Source organism: Geotrypetes seraphini, chromosome 1 (genome assembly GCF_902459505.1).
Source record: "Geotrypetes seraphini chromosome 1, aGeoSer1.1, whole genome shotgun sequence".
NCBI lineage: Eukaryota > Metazoa > Chordata > Amphibia > Gymnophiona > Dermophiidae > Geotrypetes > Geotrypetes seraphini.
In genome coordinates, this window is record NC_047084.1 from 491970275 (window position 1) to 491998172 (window position 27898).

Sequence of the window (27898 nt, forward strand, 5' to 3'; positions counted from 1 at the left end):
CCTCTCCTGCCTGGTTATCTCCACTTGAATATCGCTTCTCTCCCCGATTTGGTTATTAGATTGTTTTACAGTGCCTTGATCAATAGTCTTTCTTATGTGCCTTTTTTCTTATCCACCCCAGGCATACTCTGGGGATCTGTCTGCCTTTGGAAATCTGACGAGTACTTGTCAGTTGGTCACTGCTGGAAATGATTCTGTGCTTGATAGATCTTTGGTCTGACTTATTTGACTGACCAGTTTTTATTTACTAGGTCAGGTCATTCTTTGCGCAACCTTTCATTTTTTTTTTTGCTTCCCCTTCTAAAAAGTGTTGTTCTAATACAGTAAAAGATATGTAGATCGGCGGCTTCCCTATCAGGCTGCCAGCTGGGATTCTGAGTTTTGACCTTTAGGCGTTGGCCTCGTCTTATATGCATTTTAGAAAGCTATTAAAAATGTATCTATATTCTAAATTTGTTGTAGATTGATATGAGCTGTCAAGAGATTATTAACTGATTTGTGTTATTCACTGGATTGTTCAGTTTTTATTTTTTTAAGAACCGCATTGAACCAAAAGGTATTGCAGTAGATAAATAAACTTTTATGTGGCAATTTTTATGTCTTCAATACAGTAAACAAGGAAGATTATAAAATAAGATACATTATGCAATGCAACCTAAAACCTAGTCTATTCTTACAAAATAAAACCTTTGAATTTATTTTGGTCAGTTCCCTGTACTATTTTTGCCAGCTCTCTGCCAGAAGGTATATAAAATTAGAGGCTATCTTTTAACAATTATGGGCCTAACAGCATTTCACAGACTGTCTAGTCTATAGGAAACAGTATAATTCCTGTGTGGGTTACCTCAAAAAGACTAACTGAACAAAAGAAGAAACCTTGACATATTCAACAGTGAGGTCAACTTAGTTACTTGTGGAAATTTAAATAAATGAGCTCCATATGCAAACCAAGGGAAGTACGTTCATAAGGTATGGGTGGTCACCAAGAAACCTCTTATCCTTCTTCAACCTTGGTGTCAGGTCAAAAGCGCGCCGGGACAAAGGCGCGCCCAGACAATTGAGCGCAGCGCGGAGGTGCACCCCGCTCATAATTACTGTTTTTAGGGCTCCGAAGGGGGTGTGTGTGTGTGGGGGAACCCCCCCACTTTACTTAATAGACATCGCACCGCGTTGTGGGGGGTTCTAACCCCCCATATTTTACTGAAAACTTAACTTTTTCCCTGTTTTTAGGGAAAAAGTTAAGTTTACAGTAAAATGTGGAGGGTTACAACCCACCAAACCCCCCATAACGCCGGCGCGATGTCTATTAAGTAAAGTGTGGGGGGGTTCCCCAACAAAACCCCCTGTCGGAGCTCTAAAAACAGTAATTTTGAGCGGCGCGCACCTCCGCGCTGCGCTCAATTGTCTGGGTGCGCCTTTGTCTTTCGCGCCGTTGTCTATGAACCTCAACCTTCATACCAGACTCTCAGTGAGGGCACCTTTTAATGGACCATCCTAATCTGATTGTAGCTCCATTTTTAGACTTTTTCTTAGGTATTCTGGTATTCTTAGGTATTCTGGTACTTTTTGGAATATAAATGTTTTGCATTTGTATGTGCTGTGAGCAAGAGCCTGTATAGCAGTTTCAGCACTGGTGTGATGCTCTTTCCTAAGTTTTTTTTTCAAACTCATACACTCCAAGGACCGTCAGTGATCTGAGCCTCCGGGCAATAAGAGTCATGGACCCCTAGCAACTCATCTGACATTTATTACTGGTTTGGAGAGAGTGGCCCCTTAGGCACTGCCTTATTAACAGCCAGGTCAGTTCACCCCTGGTACTAGTTAAAACTTCCTTGTACTTTGGATGGTTTTGTTGGGCAAATTGACGTAATCGTACTCTAAGAACCATTGAACAAAACAGGTGTTCTATTCATTCTATAACCTCTTATGAGTCGTAGCTTTCTGAAAATTCTCTTGGCTGCATTTATTGCATGGGACTCTTACCAATTCAGTCTTGAAGTTATACTCTTAGAAGTCTAGTCTTAAAGAAGCACAATTTGTTTCATTAGTTTTAATTTCTGATAAAGGAAGCAATGGTTCTTGTTCCCAAAAGATTGTTTTATTTGTTCTCACTTGAAGTTGTATATCATTTGACAGAAATATTGGCTTGTGGAAAAACTATCATACGTCCTACATAAGACACTATAAAACACAAACCCTTCTCCCAGTTTAAATATCAGATTCAACCTCAGGTTCTGGAAATTTACAAAATTAAGCTATCCTGAGTTACTTTATGTATAGTAAACTTAAATTCAATCAAATGCTACAGAAAACAGTCCATCCTTTACTTTCTTGTGATGTTATTTATCTTCAAAAGCATTTAGAATCAATAAAATTTCTTGAACTTAAAAAAAAAAAAAAAAGCATTTAGATTATAAGAAAATTCTCTACATGAGAGTTTTTGTACACAACTAGATTGAATTTTGCAATGATTTTAGGCTGTGGGTTTTGTTTGAATCATCAACTGTGATGTCTGCAGTACATGGATAGGTGAAGTGAGCAGGAAGTAGCACTTATGTTTTCTGATTTTGCTGTTTTTCCACTTTGATGAAGGCAGAATTTAAGGAAATAAGCCATTATGAAATCGTTCTTCTTTTTTAGATAATAACATAACAGCATAGCATAAAAATTTATTTATATACTGCAGTACCTTAGGAGTTCTATGCGGTTTACAAAAGAAAATTGAAACAGTGACAATAAAAACAAGACCAAGAAATTACAAAAATTTCTTAAATAAGTAGGTTTTCAATAATTTCCTGAACTGCTGGTAAGAGACAGAGAGCTAACTAACAGATTGATAAACTCTTTATCATAAGAAGCTGCCTGAAAAGATAGGAGTCGTTGAAAATAGCTCTTGTATAAATGACCCTTTACCTATGGAAACGCAAACAAATTACAATTACGTCTTGGGCATTGTGAATTAATGAATAAAAAAATGATCCACAAGATAAGACTTTATAGCAGGGGTGTCCAACCTTTTGGCATCCCTGGGCCGCATTGGCCGAAAAAAATGTTTCTGGGGCCGCGCAAACGCTGTAGCAAGACAGAGGAGGGAGCCGGCAAGATGGTAAATACCCAAGGGCAGCAGAGGAAAACACTGCATCACCTTTGACCAGGGCCGCACAAAATACTTCACAGGGCCGCATGCGGCCCTTGGGCTGCAGGTTGGACACCCCTGCTTTATAGCATATACAACCAAACTCTGGTCTTGACTGGTAACCAATGTAATCTTTCAAGGGGGGGTCTTCTCTGATACCTGGAGTAGTGTATCCAAAAGCAAAGAGAGGACTACATGGTGTTTGTATGCGTGTATGCAGAGGGAATCTTCACAAACACCTTTTGAATTTTGATGAGGCTTTCCTTTTGCTTTTGGATACACCACACAAAAGATAGTAGATTAGTAATAAGGCTCCTGAGGCGGGCCATATTGGCCGAAACAAGTGCATGTCGAGCCACCGCACAGATTTACATGATTGAAGAATAAAGTTGCACACCAACATTATTGAATTTCTTCACTGTGGTTTGTTTGCTTTTGGTTGGATTGTGGAGTTTTCTCCTGGTTTTTCTGACAGTATATGTTGCACAACAGGGGTGAGAGGGATGAAGTCTGAGGACACCAAATGCTAAAGACAAAGAGATACCTTAATTTATCTCCACTGACTTCAGAAAAAAATTAAATAACCTATTAAATAACAAAGCTGTCATCTTTGTAGTGCAGTCATCTGACTTGGTACATTTTCTTGGCTATTCCATGTGATTGCTGCTTCCAGCACTTAGAATAAGTCATATTTGGTTGTTCTATGCACCTTTTCCCTATCTCACTTGGCCTAGAGCAGTGGTCTCAAACTCAAACCCTTTGCAGGGCCACATTTTGGGTTTGTAGGTACTTGGAGGGCCTCAGAAAAAATAGTTAATGTCTTATTAAAGAAATGACAGTTTTGCACGAGGTAAAACTCTTTATAGTTTATAAATCTTTCCTGTTGGCTAAGTCTTAATAATAATATTGCAATTTATAGCTAAAGAGACATATGATCAAGAAACTGTTTTATTTTGCTTTTGTGATTATGATCAAAATATCGAGGGCCTCAAAATAGTACCTGGCGGGCCGCATGTGGCCTCTGGGCCGCAAGTTTGAGACCGCTGGCCTAGAGCTAAGACAAGGCTGGAAAGTGTCAAAAGAGGAGACTCAGGGAGATAAAGAAAAGGAAAAGAGGTGTGATGTGTACGTGCCACAAAAAGTAAGTCCTGGTTATTTGTACCTAGCACGCTGGGATCAAGGCACGTACAACTACATATATACGCAAAGGAACGCCTGCATGTTTTGAGATCCATTGCTGATATTTCTTATTGCTTTAGTATGTGTGTGCTGATAGCAGAGTCCAGGTACTGAACATCAGGCAGCTTCAACATTTCTGTGCTTTCTTGCTTAGGTCTACTGTATGCACAGTACTGCTTGCACAGTATACATTGGCCTCAATATGACTTCACTCAAGAGGCTTTAGAAGTCTATAGAATTGTCAGGGGCAGGGCCTGCTTATCCATGGAAAATGTATGTCAAAGACCATTATGTCCATTTCATTCACCTCTGGTTGACCTCTGGCTTCTCATATTCCAGGCTTTCTTGAAGTCCTTTACTATTTTCATATCCATGATTATCCATTTTCATATCCATGACCTCCACTACATACATACGTGGTATCCAAATTATGCTGATAATTCTTTGTTCTTCTATGTACAGAGGGGAGACATGTTGAATAAAAAATTGAGTTGGTGAATATTGGGGAAGTAGTGACTTAGGGCTCCTTTTACTAAGGTGTGCTAGCCTTTTTAGCATACGCTACAATGCCACACGTGCTAACCCCATACTACACAGAAAATACTAACGCCAGCTCTATGGAGGCGTTAGCATGTAGCACGTGCTAAGCGTGCGCTACAACCACTAGCGCACCTTAGTAAAAGGAGCCCTTAGATGGTAACACAGACTCAGTACTGAGAGTTTGGTCAGATCTGGTTAACAAGAGATTTGCTTGCTTCTTACCTCTTGACCTTATGCCACATAATATGAGGATGGGGGTGGTTAAGGCCACTCCCTCTGCAGCCCATACACCGCCTCCTGCTCAGCAGACCAGATTTGAAGAAGTTCAGTTAAGTGTTAAAATTGTTAGACAAAATAGGTAATGGGTGAAGGGTTATTTGTGTTAAGCCTTTTGGAACTGTTTTCAGATTAAGAAATATTCTTCTCTTTGGTCTCCTTACCACCTTTTTCACTTCTCCTAATTATTGTGGTCTAAGGAAGATTGACTTATGCTTGTATAAATCTTTTTTTATGTTCATTTTTTTTCCTTCTGGAGTTTCTTGATCTTGTATGGTTTATTTTTTAATTATTTATTTTATTTTAAATGTAACCATTAGATTTGGGGAGTTTATGGGGCTCATAATAATAATAATAAAAAAATGTCTAAAAAGTGGCCTAAATGGGTACTTGGGTGATCAAAACGCCTGATCGTCCAAGTACCCATAATCAAAGCTGGTTTTAGACGTATCTAAAACCAGCTTAGGCCTTTCCCCTGCCTCTAAATGCAGAGAGAAAAGAGGTGTTTTTAGAGACGGGGGGTGGGCGGGAGGTGAGGCGACCTCGACCTAGGCGTACAACAGGTATAACCAAAGATTTTGACAGGTATAAGTGCCGAAAAAGGGGCCGCTGAGCTGATTGCTGCAGCTCAGCGGCCCAACAACCTGCCTATCACTGCAGGAGAGATGCTCACCCCAAAGTGCCGCGGTTCGGAGGGGGGTGGGTGATCATCATTGCGGCAGGAGAGATGAGTCATCTCTCCTGCAGCGATGAGCCCTCCCCCCTACAACAATTGGGCAAGAGGGAGCCTAAGCCCTCTTGCCCGGCGGCACCCTCACCCCCCCACCGGCCGATTTCGATGGTGCCAGGAGGGAGCTCAAGTTCTCCTGCCCTGGTGAACTGTGACCCCCCTCTGCTGACATTGGGGCAGGAGGGAGCCCAAGCACTCCTGGCCCGGCGGCTCCGCGACTCCCCACCCACCCGACACGATTGCGGCCAGGAGGGAGCCCAAGCCCTCCTGGCCCAGCGATCCCCAACCCCCCTCACTCCCCGCCGATTCCAATGGAGCCAGGAGGGAGCCCAAGCCCTCCTGGCCCGGTGACACCCCGTACCCCCACCCCCACTAAACTACGAACCCCCCCACCGACCCCCCCAACCCCAATCCCCCCCACCTTTAAATCGTTGGACGGACGGGTGCCAAGCCTGTCCGTCCGACAGGCCAGCCATCTGTTGAATCCCAACAGGTGGGATCCTGAGATCCTGGGCCTACCGGAATAGGCCCAGTAGGCTTAGACCCCTCCTGTGGGCGGGGCCTTAGGCATATGGGCCGGGTTGGGCCCTATTCCGGTTGGCCCAGGCGTCTCAGGCCCCACCTGTGTGCGGGATTTAAGCCGCTTGGGCCAATCAGGCCCTAAGGCCAGCCATTCAACGGATCGTGTCGGGCGGGTGGGGGGTCACGGTGCCGCTGGGCCAGGAGGGCTTGGGCTCTCTCCTGCCCCGATGTCACTGGGGGATTGCGGTTCGCCAGGGCAGGAGGGCTTGGGCCTCCTCCTGGCCTGATCATGTCGGGTGGGTGGGTTTTTAGCGGGACAGGAGGGCTTGGGCTCCCTCTTGCCCCAATGTCAGCAGGGGGGGAGTGTCGCAGTTTGCCAGGGCAGGAGGGCTAGGGCTCCCTCCTACCCTGATCATGTCGTGGGGTTCGGGGGTGCCGCGGGGCAGGAGGGTTTTGGCTCCCTTCTGCCCGGATTGTTGTGTGTGTGTGTGTGTGTGTGTGTGTGTGTGTGTATGGGGAGGGGAGGATTCTGTAACCGGTGTTGTTTTTGACAGACACAGGTTATGGAATCCAGCTTTTAGGCGAAAGAATGGCTCCTCCTTCGCCTAAAAGCTCTTGTTTTGGGCGTTTGGGAGTTAGGCTTTTTTTAGGTTGATTATATGGTGTTAGTGTAGACGTAGTGGTGGTCTGAGCATTTAAACAGCTGAATGTAGAGGCAGGCCATTATTAAAAAAAAAAACACAACCTCCTTTTGGACGTTTTTTTGATAATGGACATTTTCCCTGCTTCTACTTTCAACGTTTAAGGCCTTAGACCAAAAGGGGACTTAAGACGTTTTTTTTGATTATGCCCCTGGCATTATTTTTATCTGGCTCATTCTTCACTTGTATATTAGAGGTATGCTTTCAGCACAACCATTTTAGCCAAAATCCTTCAATAATATATTCTGGTGCCTACCATAGGTGTGTGTGATTGTTGTTGTTGGTGTATTAATATCATATTCTCATCTGGTATATTATAATTATTTTTTAATAGAATGCTTGCTAATTATTCTTGCTGATTAGTTTTGTACATTTAATGCAGGCAGTTTGATCATAGATTGGTTCAGAGACTATGAATGTTCTATGCAAATTAAACATTTAAAAAGGTAGAAAGGGTGTTTCTAGTGTAAGCAGTTTCAATTATACTCTTTACTTGTACAGTTAGTGCCTGATGGATGCTGCATCCATTTCATATCACGTGTCTTGCTTTTTGAAAGATGATCAGTAAGGTTCAGGTAACATTTCAACCCAGCAGGAAATTGAATTATTAATAAAGGTTTAAAAAACAAACCAACCCCGATGATAAACAAAATCAAACCGGAAAACTGTTTTTCATGAACTAAATATATCTCTTTCCTGCCCCACTTTTCCTTGCAGATTGGTACGCTAAAGGATTACTATCATTTTTACCACAGTCGAACAATTAAAAGGTCAGTTCTCTCCAGCAGGGGATCACACAGCTTCATTTCAATGGAACCAAAGGTAAGAAAATCTAAGAGCATCTGAGGCAGAAGCGTCTGCCTCGTTAATTGGTAATGTCACACCAGGATACGTTGCTTGCATCTATTTTTTTCAGGGTGACATGCTATCTTGCTACTTGTGTTCATTGGAGAGACAGCTGAAAAATGGGACATTTGCCTGGTGCAACTGGCCTAAACCCAAATGGTCCCAAATGACTGACAAATCCTGGGTACGCCCCTGATTTTCAGCATTTGGTTTTACTAGATAATCTCAAATATGATTTCTGCTGTCTCTTTTTAAAAAAATTATTTTATGTTAGCATTTTTAATATTTTGACCAAAGGTCTCAATTTTTGGAAGTCGATTTGGGGACATATTAATAGCATACTGGAATCATCGATTCCATTAACTTATGATGTAGTCATCTGTGGGATATTATTGCATACTAAACCCCCGTTGGACCGGTATAAATGCCGGCTTTTCATTATTGTGATTTCCATGCAAATGGTTACTCACAATTGGAAAAATTGGGACCGGCTTAGTTTTACATTCTGGTGTGCGAATTTATGTCTGTGTTACAAGTATAAGAAAATGAACGCTGACATATTGGGGCACAATAATTTATTCAGATTAGTTTGGGGTCCATTAGCGACTTTTGTTACTTCGGTTTAGTTGTCTCTTACCATTAATTTTCTGTTGATTTGTATACATATCCAGGGAAGGGTGAGAGGGGGGGATATCTCTTTTGTTTATTCCTTGATTGGATGTATTAGAAGTGCTGATTCTGATTATTAATGTATGTATAATTTTCTGCACTTTGTATTAGCCTTGAAAATTTAATAAAGATTTATAAAATATATATATATATTTTGACCAAAGGTAAGAGGGAAATGGCTTTTGAAGCATTTGGAACACTGTTTTATATATAGTAAGAGATATAGAATTTAAGACTTCCTATTTCGGACACGAAAAGGGACATAATCAAAGCATACGTCTAAGTCTGATTTGGATGTAGGGCGCTAGTTGCCCAAAGTCGGCAGCGACAAAATGTCCATTCTTGAAAATTACGTTTTAAAATATATTTTTTTCAAAAATCATCTATCTGTACGTCCAGGCATTTGATCGTCCAGACTCTGCCACTATGTCTATCTTTATACCACATTCATGACCAAAAATTACTCTTAAGTCTACCACCCCCACCCTTAATTTATGTCCTCTAGTTTTACCTTTTTCCCTTCTCTGGAAAAAATTTGATTCTATATTAATACTTTTCAAGTATTTTTAATGTCTGCTTCATATCTCCCCTGTTCCTTCTCTCCTCTAGAGTATACATATTCAAGTCTCTTCTCTTTTGCCTTTTGGCACAAACCCTCCACCATTTCTGTCGCCTTCTTCTGGACTGCTTCAAGTCTTCTTGTATCCTTCTCCAGATACAGACACCAAAATATACTTTTTCGTATTTTATTATAAAAGAACATTGTGATCACTGACTAAGTTAACCTATGGTTTTCTAAAGGACTTGTTTTAAAAACCATTCCTTCTTTTTTATGTACAGTATATGCTTTTGAAATTAGAACATTTAAGAGTTGGAAGTACAGTACACTGCTGTTGTCCCAGTATGGATGGAGCTTCTTATATGGTATTGCAATGCAGGGATTTGGTACCTGCAATAATATTAAGAATCTACTAGAGCAGTTGTATATTTAAAATATTTTAGAAACATACATTTTTCCAAAATCACACTGTTCTTTTATTTTAATGAAAACCATAATCATATTCTAAAAATATTCTGTGGTAGTCCTTGAAGGAGAAGAGCCTAGAAAGCATCCATTCAGAGGAAGAAAATGAGGAAATTTTGTGAGATTGGTGCCTAGCTGGCAGTTTCATGAGTAACCTAATTTGGCAGGATAATAGAATCTGTGACAAAGGCATTTCTGTTGTTCAGCTGTGGTCCTTGCAGCTTGCCTATGCCACAGAGTATGATGAGGGAGTCATAAAAATGCTAGCGATAGGGGGCGGAGCTTATTCAAGATGGCGGCTTGATGCTTTTGTGGAGATGCCGCCGAGTCTTTGTTGAAGATTTTTCCTGTTTGCCGGATGGTAAAGAGAAAATCAAAGGTCCGGGTTTTCCCGGACGCAACAGTGCTAGATGGGCCTGATGGATGCCTTTGTGGATCATAGCCCACAAACTCAAGGGCTGGAGGTATCCACGGCTGGAGAGGGCGCGCAAGCTGAGGTGCGTGACTACAACTTTGAGGGCGCTACTCTATCTCCGGACGAGCGAACCCCGCTCACTTGTCCTGGTACAATGGGGGAATTGTTTTTGGACGTAACGGCCCGGGATACCCTCCTGCTGGTTCCACGGAGCGGGAGGATCGACTCTGAAAGGGAGCAGGAGGTGCTTCTAACATCGCAGCGGTTGGTGGAGAGAACACAGAAAGCTCAGGAACTTTTACTGCTCACTGAGGTGGTTCCAGGTACCTTAGGAGCTACAGGGAGCTCTGGGACTGAGATAGCTCCCGTACATAGGCCTGAGGTTTTCACTATTGAATCAATATGGGATGCTATTTCAAATATGCAAATTTCACTGGGAAATTAAATTCAGCAACTTTCCACTCGATGCACTAATGTGCTTTCAGAAAGCTTGTAACTTAAAAATAAAGTAACAAGTTTGGAGAGTAAATCTAGTGATTTTGAGACCAAGATAAAGGGCTTCTTTTACGAAGTTGCGCTAGCGTTTTTAGCGCACATACTGGATTAGCACATGCTAGCCAAAAACTACCGTCTGCTCAAGAGGCTATTCCACACGTTAAGGCCCTAACGCACCTTCATAAAAGAAGCCCAAAGACTTTGGAAGCACAAGCTCTAACTTGGACTAAGGACAGTGCATGTACTAGATCTGATTGATAGATTTGGAAAATTCTCTGGTTACAAAATAAACTGGAGCAAATCAGAGGTTCTTCCACTAAATGTATATTGTACAAAATGATTATTTGATACATTCCCTTTTCTCTGGAAGGAAGAAGGTATAAAATATTTAATAATAATAATAATTTTATTTTTCTATACTGACAAAGCCATAGTAGTTTGAGGCGGTTTACAATAAGAAGAGCTGGACAGTCGGCGAAAAAATAACAATGAAGTCTTTGAATACATGATTATTTGTAGGGAGGGAGAGAGGCAGAGTAAAAAAGTTACAATGTAGGAACATCAAGTACATATAAGTAGAATACAGTGGTGAGGTTTTAAGAGTTTTTGGTGGTAGAAGCAATTTCCCAACCTGTGATGAGTTTGCTGCCTACTTTATGTCTAAGCAAAAAGTTAATTCTCTGTCTCAACCAGTGAATGATTCGGCCTGTTCAGTTGTACCAGAAATCTGGACTAACTTTCTGGCAGTGGAATCAGAACAGGTACTTGAAGCAATGGATTATGTTAGTCCGCCTAATTGTCTGTTGAACCCATGTGCTCCTGCATTGCTTAAGGCACTAAAAGCTGATGTAGTTCCATCTTTGGAGTATATCATACAGCAGTCGCTGAAGTTAGGAGAAGTTCCTGAGAAGTTGAAGAGGGCTGTAATCTCTCCTCTGTTAAAAATATTCTGGTTTAGATCTTACAAAGAAGGAAAGCGTTCGACCAATCTCCAATTTGAGTTTCATGGCGAAGGTGTTAGAACGAGTAGTATTACAACAATTGAAAGACTTTGTGACAGAACGAGGGTGTTTGGTATGGATAAAAAGTACAATGGATGAAACAATGAAAGTAAATGAAAAATCTTTATTCTCGAAGGTCACAGAAATGTGTGAGGATTGGAACCCATTACATCTGGCTTGGTGGGGGAGAGTCCAAACAGTTAAGATGATGATTCTGCCTGTGGTTTGTTACCAAATGAGATTGATTTGCATACCGTGGAAGCAGTGCATGCAAATTAATCTTACATTACATTAGTGATTTCTATTCCGCCATTACCTTGCGGTTCAAGGCGGATTACATAAGATTTATCAGGAGTTACAAGAATTGTAACTTTAATCTTGTGCATATTCCTTGAGGAAATCTTGAAAACCCGACTGGGTTGTGGCCCTCAAGGACCGTGATTGCCCACCCCTGCCCTTAGGGATAAAAAGTGGGTTTTCAAGTTTAATTGGCTAAAAATTGTTTTCTTGTCCAAACCTCTTCAATTTAGCTATGCTAGATGCCTTGACTATAAGCTGCAGCAACAAATTTCATGACTTGATTGTTCACTAGGTGAAAAAAATACATCCAATTTGTTTTAAATCTGCTACCTGGTATTATGGTCTCTTTCTCTCTCTCTCTCTTTTTTCTCTCTTTCTGGTGGTCCTAATACTGTTGAGGGAGTAAAATGGCTCTTCCTCATTTTATGTGTTCCAAGCTCATGATTTTATACAGGTCTCCTATCATATCTACTCTGAGTTCTCTTTTCTCCAAGATTAACACTGGCTGTACAGCGAAAGATTATAGAAACTGGGCCTCTTTTCCCTTGAGCAGAGTAGATTGAGAAGGGACATGATCGAAACATTCAAGGTACTAAAGGGAATAGACATAGTAGATAAGGACAGGTTGTTCACCCTCTCCAAGGTAGGGAGAACGAGAGGGCATTCTCTAAAATTGAAAGGGGATAGATTTCGTATGAACATAAGGAAGTTCTGTGTAGAAAACTGTAACACTCTTCTGGAGTCTGTCATAGGGGAAAACACCCTCCAGGGATTCAAGACAAAGTTAGACAAGTTCCTGCTGAACCAGAACGTACGCAGGTAGGGCTAGTCTCAGTTAGGGCACTGGTCTTTGACCAGAGGGCCACCGCGTGAGTGGACTGCTGGGCACGAAGGACCACTTGTCTAACCCAGCAGTGGCAATTCTTATGTTCTTATGTTTACAAAATCATGGAACAAGCTTCCAGTGCAGGTGGTCGAGGCACGCAGCATCCCAGACTTCAAGAACAAATGGGATACCCATGTGGGATCCCTACGGGGTCATGCCAAGGAATAGGGTCACTAGGACTTAAATGAGCGGGTCAGTAGAGTGACAGTATAATTACAATTATACTTAAGGGGTCAGAAGACTTAAGAGGGTGGGTAAATGGTGTGGGCAGACTTGATGGGCTATAGCCTTTATCTGCCGTCATCTTTCTATGTTTCTATGAGGTTTCTACCGCAGGCTGGCAAAGTAAATGCTCAGACGCTCATAGAATTCCTATGAGCGTTAGAGCATTTACCTCGCTGGCCCGCAGTGGAAACTTCTACCACGGCTTTGTAAAAGGAGCCTTAATAGCTTTAGTCTGTCTTCATATTGTAATACATGATTTTGCTATTTTGGTTCAGGCTATTATACTGGCTCATTTGGATTGCGTAAACTCTCTTTATCAGTTTAAGCAAGTGTAACATGAAGAGGCTGCAATTTATTCAAAACACAATGGCCAAATTAATATTTGGTAAGAGTAAATATGATCATGTTACTCCTTTGTTGAGAGCCTTGCATTGGCTTCCGGTCTATTGGAGAGTCCAATTCAAATGTGCCAGTATTTTTCTCCCTCCGTATTCGTGGTTTCAGTTTTCGCGGTTTCGATTATTTGCGTTTTTTTAGCTTGCTGGCTCCTGCCCCCCAATTACGTCGGCTTGCATAGAGAAATCGCTGATTCCCAGCACTTTCTTCACCGTGTTTTGCCTCTCCTTCAGGAACAGGCCAGGTCTCCCACCATGTTATTTGTGGTTTCACCATATTCACGATGGGTTTTAATAGAAAACAGCGAATACGGAGGAAAAAGTGTATTATATTTAAAATTGTATTTGGTTTTTTTTCTCCTCTGATTATTTTTTCATTTAATTCCCAACAGCCTTTATCCTCTAGGGTAGGGATGTCAAAGTCCCTCCTCGAGGGCCGCAATCCAGTTGGGTTTTCAGGATTTCTCCAATGAATATGCATGAGATCTATTAGCATACAATGAAAGCAGTGCATGCAAATAGATCTCATGCATATTCATTGGGGAAACCTGACTGGATTGCGGCCCTGGAGTAGGGACTTTGACACTCCTGCTCTAGGGGAATTCACAACTTTAAATTAGCCTTCCCTTCTATTAGGGGAATCAAAGCTTTAGGTAGGATCTGTCATTCTTTGGCATTTTTCCTTGTAAAAATTTGGAATGATCTTCCTACAGAAATTACACTTCTTCCTTCTCTGATAATCTTTCAGAAAACTTTAAAGACTTATCTATTTCAGAAATTTTTTAACTGACAAGGGAATCTTCCTTGTACAATTATTCGCTTTCCTTGTCCTTTTAGTTAACTTTCTGTGATCTGGATTGAGCCCCATGGTCTGGATGACTCTGTATACCAGATTAAGGTTTGAATTGGATTGGATGCTCCCCTTTTGGCCATAAATGAAACACAATAGCAAAATGATTTTTTGTGCTTTATACTAAAATGTGGAATTGGCATCCCAAATGCATGTCAGATGGCTGTGCCAGGTGAACACCATTCATCTATGTTAATGAACTCTGTAGTGCTCTTTGTGCAGAGTCTAAATGCCTTCCATCTCAACTTGGCAGCGCTTTCAAAGTTTCAGAAAGGAACATATGTTAGGACACAAAACCAACCATTGTGCAAGAACAACACTAAAGAAAAATGGTTTAAAAATACTTATTGATGGCCTATTTTGACTTTCACCTGCATTTTTTCCCTAAAAAGAAAGTACCATGGTATTTTCATTATTCCTTGGGACATCACTGGTTCGGGTATAGCTTTTTACTGTGGTTTTCCCAGTTATTCTGATCCACCCTTTTAAATTGCCTGTAAATGCTTTGTGGTTCAGGTGGCAGTCAAGTGCACTTAATTGCTAGCTTCCTGCATCTTGACTGTGACAGTATGGTGCAATCTTGAGTTGCCTTAGAGATGGGGAAATGTAATGGGAAAACAATTCCCGCCACACAAAAAAGAATGGTCAAGAACTCTGGAATGTTGTAGTAGCTCCAAGGGGCCCTGTGGCAATAGAACACCATAGACGCGGTGTACTTGAAGACTAGCTAAGTATCTGCTTGGCAGTGCTATGCATTTATCCAGTAGAACAGTGATTTTGAACCTTTTACACCTCCCAGCAAATTTACAAATGCAAAAATTGCCAAGGCACACCACTAAAATCTAATCCATTCCTGCTTTTCCTGCTAAGATCTGTTTCATCCCCACCCACCCTTGCAAGTAATCTCCTCCATTCCCACCAATACCTGTAGTACTTAAGTAAAAGTAGTTTATTTAATTTAATTATGCTACTGAAATATATTAGAGCACCAATATACCTGCTGCTGGGAAACTGGAACAAGAGTCTTACACAGATACCACATGCCAGCAGCATCCTTCATCTCAGTTGCAGGTGCAGAACATGACTCTCTTTCACATGATACAAAACAGGGGACTGCAAAAAAACATGTAGACAAAGACTGAAAGCAGAGATACCGGACTCTGCCTGTCGTGTAACACCAGAAAAACAGAAAAGGAACTCATGTCTTCCTGTACAGTGCAAAATAAAACAGACAAATTCTTAACACCAACATAATTCAATTACTAATCTGAAAATAAAATCATTTTTCTACCTTTTGTAGTCTGGTGATTGGAATAATAAAATTGTCGTGCTCCAAGTCTTTGATTCTGCTTTCCTCTGTTTGTGCTTTTAACTCTGTTTCCATGGCTTCTTTTCCGTTTGCAATTTATTTTCTCATCTTCTGCCCTGTGTCTGGTATTTGATCTTTCACATTCAGCTTTCTTCAAGTTCTCTGCCTCCTTCTTAAATATATCTTGTTTTCCCTCTCTCTTCCCTTACCTTCATGTTCAACATATCTCCCCTCTTTCCTTACCTTTATGGACAACCTATGTCCCTTCTCCAGCAGATCTTATCTATTTTCCTACCTTCTGCCTCCCATAACTCAGGCCTTTCTGTCCTCACTGATCTGATTCTTCAAACTTTGTGTTGCTTGCAGCTATTAGAACAGGTATTTCTCTGACAGTCTGAAGGCTTTTCCTCTGCCACGTCCCCCCTATGCTACAAAAGGAGGTCACATCAGAAGGATGGAAGGCTGGCAAGAGGATAGCCTGTTGTAATAGCTGCCAGCAACTGCAAAGTTTGAAGTATTGTGACCAGAGAGAGCACCGAGGAGTGGGAGGAAGAAGATCGTGTGACCGCTTATGATCGGAAGGGGATTCCCATACTCCCTGTGGCACACCGGTTGAAAAATGCAGATGTAGGAGATGAATGTTGAATTCACAGGCCCAGCTTTTGCATCCTGGGCCTATCAGGACTTTGGATGCTGCAGAAATAGCATTCATTACACTCAGGGCAGGGAGACTGATCCAGCACATCTAGGGATCATTCTCTAAAATGGACAGTGTTGTTCAAAGTACTAGGTCAAAGTACTTAAGTAAAAGTAAATATATATTTTAATACTTAAGTAAAAGTACATGAAGAACACTTTAAAACATTTACTTAAGTAAAAGTGAAAGTGTTCTTGCCTAATATATAGTAGGGGCTGATTCTATAAACGACGTCTAAATCAACCGGCACCTAAAAAAAAAAAGTGCTGGCTCTGTGTGTCAATCACGCTTAGGTGCCGTTTACAGAATTGCAGCTTGCAGCGCCTGGGTAAAAACTAAGGGACCTGAAATGTAGGCAAGGGTTTTAAAGACCTACATTTCGGGTGCCTAAGTTTCTTTAGAGAATCGTGCTTAGCAGCGCCTAACCCACATCCGCCCTAAGGCATTAGGCGCCACTAAGCACATTGTGATAGGTGCCTTTCGCCCAATAAAATTTGTTTTTAACCAATTATTGAGGCTGTTGAAGGTTATTTTGCCAATTAAGTTAGTCATCCTTTATAGAATCGGCTCCTAATACTTTTTGAGTAAAAAGTAAAAGTACAGCAGCTATAATGTTTGGTCACCAAGAACTGCTAACAGCTTCAGCCTCATCTCTGCTTTAGAGTCACCCAACATCACTGTTTTGTTTGAAAGGAGACCAGTAACCAGCTCAAACACTGTTCTTATAGGCTATATTCACTGAACAGCAAACTTTAAGATGAACTCCATTTACCTACCCCCCACTCAAAGGCACCCAGCGTAAGAAGATGTTTGACAGTCTACTAGCGACGCAAGCAGCGAAATTGGACCACTCCATCTCCAACCTGCTGATGACAACAAGCGATTTCAAATCTTTTTGCAAAGAAATCAAAACCCATCCATTCAAAAAATTTATACAGATGTCATAACTCCAACCTGGATTCCCCTCCGTGTGACTCCCCCATCCTCCCTTCTTCACCAGTTACCCTTCCCCTCAAAGGCCAAGCTTGTCAACTGCTTCCCTACTGCATATATACTGAAACTGCACTATATCCTATCTGTACAGCATCCCAAATTGTATATCCACTGGAATAGCCCAATCCTCCTTGCCGTATCCCATTCCCTAAACTATACTACACCATTCTTCTTGTAACTCCTCTGGAAATATTCTTCTTCTCGTAGAAGTCTCTTTGTAATCATCCTGGAAATGTCCAGATGTCTCTTTTGTAATCCACCCAGAACTGCAAGGTTGAGGCGGAATAGAAATCAGTAATGTAATGTAAATGATCTACTGTTTGAGTGGTGAGGTTTGAAGTAGCAAAATCTTGTTCCCAGTTTTGCTGTTTCATTTAGTTTAGTGAGGAATTGTCATTTACATCTCTCTTCCGCTTTTACTATTAACTGTAAGTATCAGATGTAATTAAATAAAAATAGTAAAAATTGGCAAAGAGACAGGATTTCAGGAGAGTCCTCATGCAAATCAAGTAAGAAACTGCTAGATTTGAAGCACCGTTCAGTGCTAAAATTTCTCAAAAAAGAAGGGAAAAAACCAAAGGAGAACCATGAATGCATGACTGTATTTTATGGTGAGTCTGCCCCATCATTCTACAAAGTAAAATTTTGGAGTAAGCAGTTTAAGTGGGGTAGAGCGTCCATTGAAGATGACCCTCACACTGGATGGCCTATGGAAACTACTGCCACTGAAATGGGCAAGAAAGTCGAGGATTTCATTTTGTCAGGTTAATTAAGGTTTCCTGAATAGCTGAAGAAATGGGTATCTTGGCAAGTACAGTTCTAAAAATAATTCCTGAAAAGTTGGGCATGTCCAAGGTTAGTGGAAGAGGGGTTCCAGGAATACTGATGCCATATCAGAAGGCCAAGAGGCTCCAGTGCTGTCAGGAGATCTTGGAGATGCTCCATGAAGATCAAGTGACAGGAGATGAGACTTGGATCTATCACAGAGATATTGAGTCCAAAATGGAGTCAATGCAGTGGAAGCACATGTCATCCCCCACCCTAAAAAAAGTTCAAGACAGAAAAATCTGTAGGCAAAGTCATAGCAACTGTCTTCTGGATGATGAAGGACTTTTGCTTCTGGAGTTCATGCCACATAAGACAATTATAACCGGGGAGAGTTATGCCAACAGATTTGATCGCTGTGCGGGAGTCATGCAAGGAGAAATGAGGAAACTCAAAGCAGGCATGCTGCTTTTTCACGACAATGCGCCGGTGTACACGTCACGACAATCGAATGTGGATGAACCAGCTGAACTATCCACCCTATATTCCTAACCTGGCTCCCTCTAATTATTTCCTGTTCCAAGTTTTGAATTGATGTATCTCTCATTCTCACGGATGCTTCTCAGTCTTGCTACTTCCTCTCTCAGTTACTTTACTTCTTCATGAGGGATTCTAGCTTGCACATGGAACTGCTCCTCTGCCTCGGTAATATTTTCTGTCTGCACAGAGACAGAAGCTGTAACCTGAGCAACAGCTTTGGTGAAACAATGTTACATAGAAACATAGAAGATGATGGCAGAAAAGGGCTACAGCCCATCAAGTCTGCCCACTCTGCTTACCCACCCCCTGTCTATGCCCTAATGACCCAATTTCCTTATCTTGACCCTCGTAAGGATCCCACATGGGTATCCCATTTATTCTTAAAGTCTGGCACGCTGTCTGCCTCGATCACCTGCACTGGAAGCTTGTTCCAATGATCAACCACTCTCTCTGTGAAGAAATACTTTCTGGTGTCGCCATGAAATTTTCCGCCCCTGAGTTTGAGCGGGTGCCCTCTTATGGCCAAGGGTCCCTTGAGAAAGAAAATATCATCTTCCACTTCGACACGTCCCGTGAGGTACTTAAATGTTTCGATCATGTCTCCCCTCTCCCTACGTTCCTCGAGAGTATAGAGCTGCAATTTGTTCAGTCTCTCTTCGTACGAGAGACTCTTGAGCCCCGAGATCATCCTGGTGGCCGTCCACTGAACCGATTCAATTCCCATTCCATTCCCATTAATACTGTGGTTGCAGAAGTACTTGATGAAAAATTAGAAAAAATCCTGCCCAAGTAGTAGTGCCCTGTTCCTAATTGGCTGAAGAGCCTATAAAGCAAAAGATCAGCCTTGGGGTGGGTGGGAAGGAAATAAACACTAAACAGAGACATTTTTCCTCAATTGCTATCTGTGCCCTAATCTGTTTTAATCTTTTATGCTCTGAAATGCAACCTAAAATACTTATCTAGACTAAAACACTTTTCTATAAAGCCCTAACAGAAACTCTAAAGACTACATTATTGCCTAAATTGACTTTTCTGAAAAAGCAGAGTAGTGAACTAAAACAAATAAAATAGGACAATGAAATAATCTACTGAAGCCCATGTTTACCTTTTTTGCAGGTTTAAATGCCAGCAGGTAAAATATTCAAAAATGGAGTTTTTCTTCCTCTTAGCAGATCCTCACTCAGCACATCTTGGGTTCTGGTGTATTCTGAAGCCCCAAGCTAATAATTATCATTGCAATTGTTAGGGTTTGGGGGTGGAGTTAAAATGATGGAAATAAGATAGGGTGGTTGTAAAAAAGATCCATGTTTTCATAGCTCAATAAAGGCCAACTCAAATTTGAATTGGAGCATCAAAGGAGGAAGTAGAAATGTCTGGGCTGAATAAGTATCTTTGGTCCTTGCATTCTAAAAGATATTCAGTTTTTGTTAAAGAGCAGTGTCAATTATAGTATGTCCTGAATGGTAAAAGTGTTATTTTGCTATTATATTTCCATAGCATATAGGGTGACCAGGTTACCCATTCCAGAAGGGAGACTTTTTGCCGAGTCTTGGATTTCTGCCAACCTCATCCTGATGCATATTGGGACCTGCAGCACTAATTTCAATGGATAGAATCAATGATTACAAATACTACACTGCTTTGGGATATAATTTTTTTTTTAGTGCAATAATTTTATTAAGATTTTCAAATAAGAACAGATCATGAATAAACAGATCACAATAACAAATAATAAACAGATTTGTTTACACTAAAAGCTACCACGCACTAACACAAGAATTAACACTAGAAACTAACAGCATGGATGTACATTACCAATAAATAAATAAAAATTATACTTATTTTAAATGTGATATGTCATTATATTTTATGAGAGGATTCCAGATCTTTTTAAATATGTGCAAACAACCCTTTTTTCCATGCAAACACTCTTTCAAACTTAGCAGTTAGGCTTACTAGATTCCACCAAGTCATGTAATCAACCCCTGAAAAGGCCTTCCAATGAGTAAGAATTATCTTTATTGCTAAGTTGAGCAAGATTCATACAAGTTTGGTCTATTCATCCGTGATTGACATATTTATGCAAAACCGATCCAGCAAAATGATATTTATGGTTAATGGCTCTTTAATATTGACCAATGAGCAGATATTATTCCAGACTTTTTGCCAATAATATTGCAACAAATCGCATTGGAAAAGCAAATGGACCAAAGTACCTGTACACTTGTTTGATTCATTAGCTCTGATTTCGCTCAATTTGTAGGGGGTCCATATTGCTTTATGCAAAACAAGATATATAGTTTGAGTAATAGCAGTAGATTTCAAGCCAAACTTGCCAAACTTGCTCCCATTGTTTATCAGATATTTCCATTTTGAGCTTGTGCACCCACGTAGACTCAGTACCACCAGGTCTATAAAATTTATTGTCCCTTAACACTTTATACCAAGCTGATGCAGCACCTTTCTCGAATGATATTTTATTGATGTATTCCAATGAGCTTGGTATCTTGCTAGTGAGCTGTGATGTTTTAACAAAAGCCCTTATACGGTGTTGGAGTTGGGTCCATTTGAAAGATTGATTATTTGGTACTTGGTGTTTATCTTGAATTTCAGAAAAAGTCATCCATTCAGAATCAGATTTTAATTGCTTGAGAGTCCAAATATCAATAATTTCCAACTGATCGTTTTATTTTCAATTTTAAACCTATCATTGTTCCAAGTAGTCATAGATGTTGTAGTAGACCAAGTCACAGACAGAGCAGCATCAATTGATTTAACAGCAAGTGAGGCGCTACAGAGTAATCTGTCCATGCACCCTTGTACTTTATTATTGAACAAAAGAAAAAATTTGAGAGGATGATTGTTCAATTATGGATTATTGTATACATCCAACTAGGTTGGTCTGCTGGGACATTATCTTCAAAAAAAATCTGGTGACAAGCTTGACAATATATGCTGTATGATTCCCAAAACTCCCAAAATTCCCAAAACTAGGGAAATTAACTCCACCAGCCTCTTTCTTTGCCAAAAAGTCTCTCTTCTCGGAATGGATAACCTGGTCACCCTAATGGTATAAAGGCGAGCATTGTTTACAGCACATTTGAAACACATTCTACTCTGCTTTGTTCTCTCCTCTTGTATGCCTTTCGTTATTCTTTTTGTGTTGCATCTTCTGAAGCTTAGTTCATTTAAGGAAAGCTGAACTTTGCTATAGTTGCTCTGATAGGTTTCTTTTTATTTTTTTGAAATAGAGCACAAGATTCATTTTAATGGCTACATGTTAACAGTAACTGAAAGAAATGCCTTTCCCTTCCCTGTGCATCCCGGTATGCACTGGGGAGGGACCTGAGGCTCTGATTGACCTTGGTTGTTTAAGGCCCCTCCCTTTTTCTTTTTTTTTTTTAGTTTAATAATTTTTATTAATATTTGCACAATATATAACCATACAATATAACATGAGTCATTTGTATATACAGTACATACAATAAAAGAAGAAAACAATACAAATAACAATTAACATTTACTCATTAATATGATACAGCAAGACCATATGATGTACACCTCTTTCAAACAAGTCATCATGGTTTAACAAGCGCATGGCTGTAATGTTCTAATGGCTCCCATATTTTATTGAATTTATTTAATGCATTTAACCTTTCTGCAACAACATGTTCAAATTTAGCAGTTTACAAACAGTATTCCACCAGGTTATATATTCTACCATTGATGCATCCTTCCAGTGCTTTAAGATGATTTTAATGGCCAAATTATGCAAAATTCTTAATTTAGATTGATCATCGGATATTGTCTGCCGAAGCGCAAAATGACCCAATACAATAATATTTAATGTTAGTGGTTCTTTAATTCTCAGTAAGTTTCAGATAGTGTCCCAAACCATTTACCCAGTAATCACATATATTATCACAGTAGTACAGTGAATGGGTTAAAGTGCCAACCTCTTTTAAACATGACCAACATTTATTTGATTTATCACTTTTGATTTTAGATAATTTATAAGAAGTCCATATGACTTCGTGAAACACAAAAAATATGGATTGTTTAAATGCAGCTGATCTTAATGATTTATGGATGGAATTCCAAACCTGCTCCTAACACTGCTCAGAGATGTCATTCTTTATATCAAATTGCCATATAGATTCCGTTCCCATGGGATGAGAAAATGCATTAGCCTGTATTATTTTATACCACTTAGAAGCAGCCACTTTTTTTAGATGATATTACTGCCATAAGAGACAGCAGGCTTGGGGAGGAAGAGCAGAGCGGTTTACACTTCAAAAAGGCACTAAGGCAGTGTTGCAATTGTATCCATTTATAGAATTGATTAGAAGGTAACTCGTATTCACGTTGCAAATCCTGAAAGGATAACCACTTTTCATCTTTTCGTAATTGGTAGATTGGCTATATACCAGCCCGTTGCCACACTGACCACTGCATCATCACTCCTTGTTCTGTTGGGACCTGAATTGTAGGTCCAATTGATGGATCCAGCAGTTGCGTCGGATCTGGATTTCTTCACGGTCATTTCCAGGCCACTGGGTAGGAGAGAGTAAAGGGAGCACGCCACAGGAAAAGCCCAGGCCTTTGCTGAAGCCTAGGCCAAGCCGAAGACGTCAATGCACGTGTGCGCGGTGACGCTTATGCGCACTGACATTATTCATGCGTCAGTGGAGGGGGCAGGGCCGAAGCTCCAGGGAGAGTCCCAGAGCCTAAATTACCACTGTGCCACCAATGTTTTAATAAATTGAAGGTGGGAGTAAAGGCTCAGGAGAGCAGGAGGATGGGGGGGGGGGAGGTGTGTGCCTTGATCAGAGTGCAGATCACGACGTAAACGTGATTGTGCATGTGTTAAAATTGCACATTTTAAACAGCACCCCAGAGGATGCTGGAGACTGTAATGGCCAGTCTTGGAGGAGGGGGGGGGGGGGTCAGAAACCACCGTTTTTGATGCAAAATATCACAAATGCCCTGATCAATAAATTAGAGACTGGCAAGGAGACCAGCTCTTAAAATAAAGATGTAAAAGTATAAAATTTATAATTTAAAATCATTTAAGTGTTCTGCTAAGATGCTGGGATTCCCCTAAGCAGTACTAAGTGGTCACTGCTTAAAAACGTTGTTATTGCTTTAGATTTGCAGAAGTTGCTCAAAGTTGAAAAATATAATTCCTGCAAAGTTAAAAGTTGAAAATATTTTGACATAATATTGGCGTAGTTGAGTTTATTCCCAAAAACGAAGGTTTTAAAATTTGAAATTAGTTTAAAACTGGTGTTGGAATGTATAAGAGTTCTGGGCTATATGAAAGAAGCTTTCTGATTGGCTGCACTGCTCAGAAAGGGACTTATGTGGGCTGGCAGTTTGGAGAGAGCAACGGAAGATCTATCGACAAGAAGCAGAGTATAGGTGCTCTGTATGTGTGAATGTTTTGAGAAAAAAAAAATAGTTAAATTTGACTGTGAAAATAAATAAACGGAGGAGTGTTTATTTAAAGATTGCTTGTGAAACAATTTAGAAATTTTGTTTAGGGCTCAAAATAGAACTTCAGGAGGATTGAAGATAAAATAAAAGGGTAAAAGTAAAATTCCTAGTAACTGTAATTTTAAACTACGTAGTCCCTGGTTTTGAGGAATTAACCCCCTCCTCCCCTTTTACAAAACTGTGATAGTGGGTTTTAGTGTAGGCCAGTGCGCTGAATGCTCTGCACTGCTCCCAAAACTCAGAGTTCCTATGAGCTTCGGGAGTAGCGCAGTAGCCTATGCTAAAAGATGCTATTGTGGTTGTAAAGGGGGGGGGGGGGGGAGGCTAAGTCTTTAAAAAGAGAAAATTGACTTACTTGGGAAGCAACAGAATATTGTTGAAAACGGTGGTTCTTCCCTGTTTTAAAGACTGAGCAAGGTCTGACTTTATTAGCAGTTGGTTATACTCTTCAGTAAGAGTTTATCTTGCTCTGGAAGGATTAACCAGGTTTACATGTAAACCTGTTCAGTGAAGCAAAATCATATTTTTTTTAGTTTTTCTCTTAAGTTTTTAGGTTACATTGTGGGTTCATTCTTAAATTTTATTTTAGAGTGTGACTGGTATGATTAAGAGCTGACATGACCGAGAGGGGACATGATCGAAACGTTCAAGTACTGAAGGAAATAGACTTAGATAAAGACAGATTGTTCACCCTCTCCAAGGTAGGGAGAACGAGAGGGCACTTTCTAAAGTTGAAAGGGGATAGATTCAGTACAAATGTGAGGAAGTTCTTCTTTATCCAGAGAGTGGTAGACAACTGGAACGCTCTTCCGGAGTCTGTTATAGGGGAAAACACCCTCCAGGGATTCAAGACAAAGATGGACAAGTTCCTGCTAAACTGGAACGTACACAGGTGAGGCTGGACTCATTTAGAGCACTGGTCTTTGACCTGAGGGCCTGTGCGTGAGCAGACTGCTGGGCAGGATGGACCACTGATCTGACCCAGCAGTGGCAATTCTTATGCAGAATGTTTGAATTGTATGACAACTGAAAGAAAATGGCAGAAGTCTGAAGAGGATCCTGCTCTCTAATAGATAAGAGTAGGGAACGAAAGCAAGCATAGACAGCACAACAGTTTAGAATTAAATATTTTTATTTTCTGTATTTAATCCGACAGGAAAGGTGTCCTGTTTAGGAAGGTACACTTGAAGAACCATACATTCAGGGAGAAAGACATTCAGCAAAGAAGACAAAAAGAGACCTGAAGAAAGATAAGTTAAAGAGAGGAGAGAAGAACATTTTTAACTTCCACAAAGAGAGGACTGAGACACATTCACTTACATCAGATACTTGCCTTTAGAGCTGGACATTAGTTATACTTACTAATAATAAGCATATGGTACTTCTAAAAACTCTGGAGGAAATCCTGAGAAAAAAACCACTTGAGATTTAAAGAGAAGTTGTCTTAGAAATTTTAAGTTCTGTAAGAAGTACCATATTTCCCCATGTATAGGCCGCCCCCCATGTATAGGCCGCAAGAAATGCCGATGTAGGTTTAAATACTCTTAGATAAGCTGCCCCATGTTACTAGCCGTGGCTTATCTAAGTGTTTTTAAACCTACATCAGCCTATACAATGGGGCGGCCTATCCATCCCCCCACCTCTTAAATACCTCCCTCATCGCCCTCCCTGCCGGTAAATACCTCCTGGATGGCTGCCTCCTCCAATTGCACTGTGCAGGGCAGGAGCAATGTTTTTTATCTCAAACCTCGCCCCGCATCGGTTCCTGATTGGTTGCCGTCAGTTCTCGTGACAGCAGCCAATCAGGAAGCAGTGTGGGGGTGAGGCTTGAGATCACAAACATCACTCCTGCCCTGCGCAGTGTGATTGGAGGATGCAGTGCCTGCCAGTGGAGATGTCTTTGGAGTCAGACAGCGGCGCACGCAGAGGGGCCGGCACCGACTCCAAGGGATGGGTGTGCGTCTTCCACCAGCGTCCACAGTTTGCTCAGGTATATAAGGGGGATGATTTTTTAAAAAGTTCAGTTATGGTACTCCTCTAATGGGGCTGCTTATCTAACAGCGAGTTTTAATGTCTTTAGATAAGCCGCCCCATTTAAGCAAGCCACACCCACTGCAGAGATTTGTAAAACCCATGTATTGGCCGCGGCCTATACATGGGGACTTACAGTACTTGTAATGCTTTCAGTAGATTAATTCACTGGATCCAGTTTAACTCTGTATAGTTCAGGGAATTTTTTTTAATTGAAGAATTGTGCTTTATAACTTATTGAAACTTTTTAAACCAGTTTATAAAGACTGTAATGGTTTTTAACTATTATTTATTGGGAAAGTGCAATAAAGACAGTTATGCACTTTAAAATGGAGTTTTTATTAATTTAACTCTGTTTGTAACATCTCACCTGATTCTCAAACACAGTAGGTCCTAACTAGGTTTGCCTAGATAAATTAGCAATCTAGTGGTGGATAGTGCATATTTTCCTGAGCATCATCCTTCTCTGCCTAACCCCCCCCTTTATAAAACCGCGGATGTGGCTTTTAGAGCAGGCCGGCACTCTGAATGCTGTGCGCTGCTCCCGATGCTCATAGGCACACAGTGTTGGGAGCAGCGCAGAGCATTCAGCGTGCCGGCCTGCACTAAAATACACTTTTGCAGCTTTGTAAAAGGTGTGTGTTTGGGGGGGAGTGTTCAGCTGGCCATTCGGGATACACAACTACACAACAATTGAAGAGGAACTACAGAATAAGGTGGGGCTACATCTATAATATAAAGAAATAAAGAAATAAAAGTTGGTATGTGACTAGTATTTGCATGGCAGCAGAAACAATAACCAAACTGAAAAATCAGTATACCGGTAATACCTTTTTAACAGCTGTCAGCTTTCCAAGTCCTGCTGCATGTATGGGTTACCTTGGAAGCAGAAAAGCCATGTTAGGGAAAAGGACAGGCCTACTATAAGGTCTATTCAAGCCCTACTTGCTAATAGGCCTCATGCTAATTCTTTTTCTGCTTTGCTGCTGCTATGGAGGCTACAGCCTGAAGAGCCCTTTGGAATCAGGTACTGATGATGCAGAGTAAGGGAAATTGGGGAGAAAGATATTGGGCAGGATTAGGAAGTTAGGGCTGAGAAGGGAAGCAATAGGATGCTTCTGGACAAGCTTGCTTATTTAATTTGTGTGCATTAGCTACTGCTTTCCACATAAATTACATCACAGTCTCTATTTTTTCAGGCATATCTTGAGTTGGAAAAATGACAAAAGGAAAGTACAATGAAGCTTACATGTTCTTTTGGTTTTACACTATCATCATCAAATATAATGAGATGTAGAAGCCACAATACTTCTTGTATGGCAAGCCTCTTGCTAATTGAAGCAGAAGCCCAAAAGAGCTGAAACTGAAATTGTGGAATATTTTTTTTACATGGCAACCTACATGTCATGCTTGATGTTCAACTATTTCAATTTTTCTTTTTTTTAATATATATATAATTTTTATTGGAAATTGCAACAATGACGAAGGAGGAGGAGCCTAACTAAGATGGAGCTGTGAGGAGGTCGGCAGAACGCCACCGTCCCTTTTGCCTGTTACCTTGATGGTGAAACAAAAATCAAAGACCCGGGTGTTTCCATCTGAACCCGGGCCAGAAGCTTAGAAGTTGGGGCCGATGGATGCTTTTGTGGAACGTCAACCTAAAGGTGATCTGGGTGAGAAGTCCTCAGCTAAAGGGGCGAGCCTGTCGGAGGATTCTCGTTTCCCTCTCGAGGCAGCCAGCCTTTCCCTGGAGGAGCGGAACATGCCAGTGCAACCACTCCCCCAATCGTTGTTTTTCAGCGCAGCGAGTAAGGGAACTGAAGCAGCGATGTCCGAGAGCTGCAATGAAAGTGAAGATCTCGCAGTTCAGCAGGTTT

At 40.9% G+C, this 27898-nt stretch overlaps 1 protein-coding gene across 3 annotated transcripts in view; it reads left to right on the top strand.

The window, feature by feature from the left end:
- PCSK5 (proprotein convertase subtilisin/kexin type 5) overlaps window positions 1–27898 on the top strand; it is a 767735-nt gene that overhangs the window by 73513 nt on the left and 666324 nt on the right. For all 3 annotated transcript variants that reach the window (XM_033926861.1, XM_033926868.1, XM_033926878.1), the window contains exon 2: window positions 7802–7906. In XM_033926861.1, the coding sequence (XP_033782752.1) occupies window positions 7802–7906 (105 nt within the window). The remainder of the gene's footprint in view (window positions 1–7801; window positions 7907–27898) is intronic.